General features: G+C 48.8%; 1 protein-coding gene across 1 annotated transcript in view; it reads left to right on the forward strand.

The window, feature by feature from the left end:
* Positions 1-2,183: 2,183 nt before the first annotated feature.
* TNFRSF18 (TNF receptor superfamily member 18) overlaps positions 2,184-6,585 on the forward strand; it is an 8,286-nt gene continuing 3,884 nt past the window's right edge. Inside the window, exons 1-4 of the mRNA XM_015647964.3 lie at positions 2,184-3,158; positions 3,751-3,885; positions 4,583-4,670; positions 5,864-5,952. Of these exons, the coding sequence (XP_015503450.1) occupies positions 3,011-3,158; positions 3,751-3,885; positions 4,583-4,670; positions 5,864-5,952 (460 nt within the window). The 5' untranslated portion in view covers positions 2,184-3,010. The remainder of the gene's footprint in view (positions 3,159-3,750; positions 3,886-4,582; positions 4,671-5,863; positions 5,953-6,585) is intronic.

A 6,585-nucleotide genomic window follows, 5' to 3' on the forward strand; every position in this document is an offset into this window, starting at 1 on the left:
TGAGCCGGGCCTGGCCGGGGCTGTGAGCCGGGCCTGGCCGGGGCTGTGAGCCGGGCCTAATCACTCCATGCTAGCACTGATGCTTGCGGGGCAGGAGCAGCCGGCGCTCCCCGTTGCGGCCCATTGCAGCCCGGAGACGGCGGAAGCGCTGTGGGGAGTGCTCAGAGCGCCCGACCCGGGTAGGGGAGGTGGGGAAGGTTCCAGAAGCGCTGACGCTTCTCGAGGTGATTTCCTTTGGGGTTTTGGGGTGGTTTCCTTCTTTTTTTGGGAGTGGTTTCCTTCGGTTTTCTCTGAAATTCCATCGTTTGCCGGGTGGAAAGGAAGCGGGGGGAATGTGGGCAGCCGAGGGGAATTCCCAGGAATTCTTCAAGTTGGAAAAGCTCTCCAGGATCAGAGCCCAACTTGGGAATGATCCTCACCCCGAGTGCCACATCCAGGAATTCCCTGGAAACCTCCAGGATGGGAATTCCGCCCTTTTCCAAGGTTTGGTCCCTTTTTCCACAAGGAAATCCCACCGGGAGATCCCCTGGCACCGTCTGAGGCCATTTCTCCTCATCCTGTCCCAGAGTCTGACTCCTCTCTGGCTCCAAACCCCAAATTCCTCAAATATTCCTTGGAATGTGCCTCTGGATGAGGATATTCCCATCTGTTTTCATGGACAAGGCTCCAAGAATCCATGGATTGTTCCCCAAATCCCACCCTTGCGGGTTTTGGTACCCCAGGGTGTGGGAAAGGGATGGAATCTGTGATGTTTTTCCCTCTTTTCCATCCCAATTTTGAATTTATGGTTGGAATTTGCCCTGACAGATTTTTATTTTAAGGTTTAGAATCTCCTCACGTTTCATGGAAAGAAATGAATTTTATTCCTTTAAAGGCTTAAAATCCACCCAAATTTTTCCTAGGGGAAAGCAGGGATGTGATCAGTGCAGTTTTTGGGAAGGATCCCGGAATTTTGGTGGATTTGGGGTGAGGATTTCACTCCAGATTTCTGGGACTGTCCCATTTCTTGTGATTTTCCTCATGGAGTCACCACTTTTGGAAGCAAAAAAGGGGATTTTTTTCACAGGGGAAGGCTGGGTGGGTTTTTCTGGGAGGATACCGGGGTTTTGATGGATTTAATTCCAGGGTCCTGGGGGAATGACAGATTTTTTATTTTTTAGGATTTTCCTTGTGGAGTTGCCAAATTCAGGAGCAAAAAAGGGGAATTTTTCATAGGGGAAGGCAGGGCTGTGATCAGTGGGGTTTTTGGGAAGGATCCTGGGGTTTTGGTCGATTTGGGGTTTCTGGGAATGTCAAATTTCTTGGGATTTTCCTTGTGGAGTCGCCACTTTTGGATCCCAAAGAGGGGAATTTTCCCACAGAGTGCATTGGGTGGTTTTTTGGGAAGGATCCCAGAATTTTGATGGATTTGGGATGAGGATTTCACTCCAGGTTTCTGGGACTGTCCAATTTCTTGTGATTTTCCTCATGGAGTCACCACTTTTGGATCCCAAAGAGGGGAATCTTCCCATGGACTGCACTGACTTTTCCTGAAGGATCCTGGAATTCTGATGGATTGAACTGCAGATTCCTGGGGGAATGTCCAATTTTTTAGGATTTTCCTCATGGAGTCGCTGCTTTGGGAGCCCAAAGATGGGGAATCTTTCCATGGGGAGGAGTTTTTTTGGGGTGGGAAGCGAGCTGTGCCTTTGGGGCCATGGCGCTGAAACGTCAGCGGCCGCAGCCGGAGCTGCTGAGAAAGCCCCGAGATGAGAACGGGAGATAAACGCGATGGATCCGATAAATCCGAAAGGTCGCTGCTGACTCCGGAGCTCCGGAACGGTTCTGGTCGGAGAGCTGACGGAAACTTCCGTCACCTGATGGGGCCCCGGCACCTCAAGGGGTAAAACCACGCAAAGAGCAAAGAGAAAAATCCCCAAAAGCCAAAAAAAAGAGAAATCAAGAAAATCCTGATGTGGAGCAAACGGCAGCGCCAGGGAATGGGATCCGTGGGACGGGATGGGATCCATGGGATGGGACGGGATGGGATCCGTGGGACGGGATGGGATCCGTGGGACGGGATGGGATCCATGGGATAGGATGGGATGGGATCCATGGGATGGGATGGGATCCATGGGATGGGATGGGATGGGGTTAGCGAAAGTGGGATGGGGATGGGGAAAGGTAGGGATGGGTTTTAGGGAATGGTTGGGATGGGGTTAGGAAAGGGTTCTCAGGAGGAGGTTGGGATGGGTTTGCAGGATGGATGATGGATGGATGATGGATGGATGATGGACGCATGCATGCATGCTGCATCCATGGATGGATGATAGATGGATGGATGCTGGATCCATGGATCCATGGAGGAAGGGATGGGCTCAGTGTACATTGTATCCTGGTGGTTAAAACTTTGAGGGGTTTATAAATTCATTTGGGAATTTCTAAATTAGTGCTTCTAAAGCCATTAGGAGCAGAAGCGCTGGGAGAGTTGGGAATGTTCAGCCTGGAGAAGCTTTGGAGTGAGGGAAATGGGCCTGAAGGAGCTGTCGGAAGGATGGAGAGGAAACATTCCCAAGGGCTGGAGTGCCAGGACACAGGGACTGCCCTCACTGGCAGAGAGGGGGTTCAGATGGGATATTGGGAAGGATTTCTTGGATGTGAGGGTGGGGAGGGGCTGGGATGGAATTCCCAGGGGATTTATGGCTGCTTCATCCCTGGGGTGCCCCCCTTTAACCCTTCCCAAATCCCATTTGTTTGGGGCCAGCCCTTTCCCCGCCCCGGCTCCAGCTGAGCCCAGAGCTTCTCCCCGCCCCCAGAAAAGCAGGAAGAGCTGGGCCACAAAAACCCCGGTGCCTCCTCGGCAGAGGGGACAGCGTGGGGACAGCGAGGTGGTGACACTGCCAGGACACAGCGGTGACAGTGCCAGGACACAGCGGTGACAGTGCCAGGACACAGCAGTGACATTCCCAGGCCCAGCGGTGACATTCCCAGGACACGGTGACATTCCCAGGCTCAGCGGTGGCCGGTGGCCATGGGCTGTGGGTGCCGGTGGCTGTTGCTGGCGCTGCTGGCCGGGCTCTGGGCGCGGCTGGGCCGGGCCGGGCACTGCCAGGATGGGCAGCTGAGGCTGGGCTGGGGCGGCGGCACCAAGTGCTGCCCCCACTGCAGCTGGGAGCCAGGTGAGCCTGGAAACGGGGAAAGTGTGTGGAAACTGTGTGGAAAGTGTGTGTAAAGTGTGCGTAATTAGGGGTAATTGTGTGTAAATGGGGGTAAATGTGTGTGTAATTGGGAGTAATTTGGGGTAAATGTGTGTAAAGTGTGTGTAATTGTAATTGTGTGTGGAGTGTGTGGAAATGGGGGTAAATGTGTGTGGAAATGTGTGTAATTGTGTGTAAAGTGTGTATAAAGTGTGCGTAAATGGGGGTAAATGTGTGTAATTATGTGTAAAGTGTGTGTAAATGGAGTAATTGGGTGTAAAGTGTGTGTAAATTGTGTCTAGTGTGTGTAACTGTGGGTAACAGTTCCAGGTAGGGGCTCTCTCTTTCCCTGGGATGGGAGGGAGGATTTTTGGGAGCTCATTTTCCCAGGAAAAGTCTCTTTCCTTGGATGCGAGGGAGGATTTTTGGGATCCCTTTGCTCCAGAGCCCTCCCTGTGTCAGCTCCTCAGCCACCCTCAGCAGGGTGGAAGCAGCACCTCCCGGCTCTCCCTCTTTCCCAGCCTTTTCCCCATGGGAATGGGAATTGTGGACTTTAACCCTTTCCTTCCCGCAGGAAACCCCGAGCCCTGTGAGGCGGCGCGAGACCCCGACTGCAAATGTCCCCTAGGCTACAGCTGTGCCGACGAGCCCTGCCAGTTCTGCCAGGAGCTGCCGCGGTGTGAGCCGGGATGGGAGCCCAGCAGGATCGGTAACCTGGGAATGGGAATGGGATTGGGATCGGGAATGGGGATGGGAATGGGATCGGGAATGGGAATGGGATCGGGAATGGGGATGGGAATGGGATCGGGAATGGGATTGGGATCGGGAATGGGGATGGGAATGGGATCGGGAATGGGAATGGGATCGGGAATGGGGATGGGAATGGGAATGGGACAGGGGAAGGGGATGGGACAGGCCCTGCCAGTTCTACCAGGAGCTGCCGCGGTGTGAGCCGGGATGGGAGCTCAGCAGGATCGGTAACCTGGGAATGGGAATGGGAATAGGAACGGGATCGGGAATGGAGATGGGGATGGGATCGGGAATGGGAATAGGAACAGGATCGGGAATGGGAATGGGAATAGGAATGGGATTGGGAATGGGGATGGGAATGGGATCGGGAATGGGGATGGGAATGGGATCGGGAATGGGGATGGGGATGGGAATGGAGATGGGACAGGGGAAGGGGATGGGACAGACCCTGCCAGTTCTGCCAGGAGCTGCCGTGGTGTGAGCTGGGATGGGAGCCCAGCAGGATTGGGAATGGGACGGGGAATGGGGATGGGACAGGGAATGAGAATGGGACTGGGAATGGGATTGGGACTGGGACTGGGCCAGGCCTTGGCTGTCCCTGTGTGGGCTGTCCCGGAATTTGGGATCCTGCTGATTCCTGTCCCTTTTCCCTGCAGGAACAGTGAATTTCCAGTTCGGGTGCGAGCCCTGCCAGAACGGGAGCTATTCCAGCAGCAGGAACAGCTGGTGCCGCAACTGGACTGAGTAGGGATCAATAACCAATAACAACCATCAATAGCCATCAGTAGCCATCAGTAACCATCAATAGCATTCAATAGCCATCTATAGCCATCAATAACCAATAATAGCCATCAATAGCTGTCAATAGCCATCAATAGCCATCAATAATCAATAATAGCCATCAATAATCGATAATAGCCATCAATAGCCATCAATAGCTATCAATAACCATCAATAATCAATAATAGCCATCAATAGCCATTAGTAACCAATAACGAATCATGAATTACAAGTAACTGTTCATAATGCTGGTTAAAATAGAAATTTATATAAATATTATATTAAATATTATAAATCTAATAATATAATTAATTATTAACTATTATGCTCAGATTTAATTTTATAATATTATTATAATTACATATAATACATATAATTTAATAGTATTATTATAATTATATATATTAATATTGTAATATAATTATCATAATTAATTAATAATATATTAGATATTATGTTAAGTATTATATACTTAGAAAATATATATTTATATATAACTATATAAATATATAAACATATAAATTTTATATATATAAATAAATATATGAATATATAAATTTATACATAAATATATAAATAGGAAAAATAGAATAATAAGGATAAGAATAAGAATGACTGAGTAGAGGTTTATTGATATTCTCCTTATTTGAAAATAATAATAATAATAATAATCGGGGTTTTTTTATTTCCTCCTTTGAAATTAGGAATAAAAATACGAACAACATTATATTAATAGTAATAATAATTATTAATAATAATAACAACAATATCAATTACTATTTAAAGATCAATGAAGATATTCAATACTGACATTAAAAAATCCAATTGAATCCCAGACAATCTTCCTGAGATTAATTTTGATGAACATTTAATTAAGCAAGATCTGGCATTTCTCGTCTTAGTCTCAAGGCAGAGCTTAAGCCCAACTCCCAGCCTAAATTCGCTGAAAGTCAAGCTTAAGATCCTGGAAAAATTATTCCAGACAGGGAAATCCACGGGAAAAAAGATGGGCACAAACCCAGGTTGGGGAAAGAGCCCAAACTTCCACTGTGCTGCTCCAAGAGGGGGCAAAACCTTGGGAAGAGCAGGTGGGGGGAAGAGAGGGCCAAAGGAAAAGCAGGAATATCCTAAATCCCGAATTCCCATTGTTTTTCCAGCTGTGAGAGCAGTGGGTTCATCATGCTCCGAGCAGGGAACAGCACCCACAACTCCGTGTGCAGCTTACCCGTCAGAGCCCTGGAGCCAGGTGCCAAGAATTCCCGGGGAAAATTCCCTTTCCCTGCTTTCCCACAGCTTCCTGGCATGGAAATCCTCTTGGAAAACTGCTGCTGTTCTGTAAAAATGGATATTAATATTGGTGTTAATTGAGATGGCATTAATTAATCGTTGGCCTGGCAAAGATTCCGTCCTCAAAGTGCTGTCCATGAAAAAACGTGTAGACAATCCCTGGCTAGGGCACGTTTGGGTGGGAATTCATCAGTTCCCACCAAACTGCTCTGGCTTTTTTCCTGCTTTTCTTAGGAAAAATGTCCTTGGCTCCCTCCCAAGTGGTGACTGAGCCCCCAGCGGCATTCCAGGGTTTTTCCTGGATCAGAGGATGGGAATGGCTGGGGACAGGCTTTGCCCACTTCTCCTGGGAATTGGTGTCTCCCAGGTCTTTCCTTTTCCCTTTCCTTTTCCTTTTTCCCTTTTCTGTTTCATCTTCCTCTTCCCTTTCCCTTCCTTTCCCATTTCCTCTTCCCTTCCCTCTCCCTCTCCCTCTTCCCTCTTTTTTCCTTTTCTGCTTTCCCTTCCATCTTCCCTTTCCTCTTCTTCATCCCATTTCCCTTTTTCCTCCTTCTCCTCCTTCTCCTCCTTCTCCTCCTTCTCCTCCTTCTCC

Source organism: Parus major, chromosome 21 (genome assembly GCF_001522545.3).
Source record: "Parus major isolate Abel chromosome 21, Parus_major1.1, whole genome shotgun sequence".
Classification (NCBI taxonomy): domain Eukaryota; kingdom Metazoa; phylum Chordata; class Aves; order Passeriformes; family Paridae; genus Parus; species Parus major.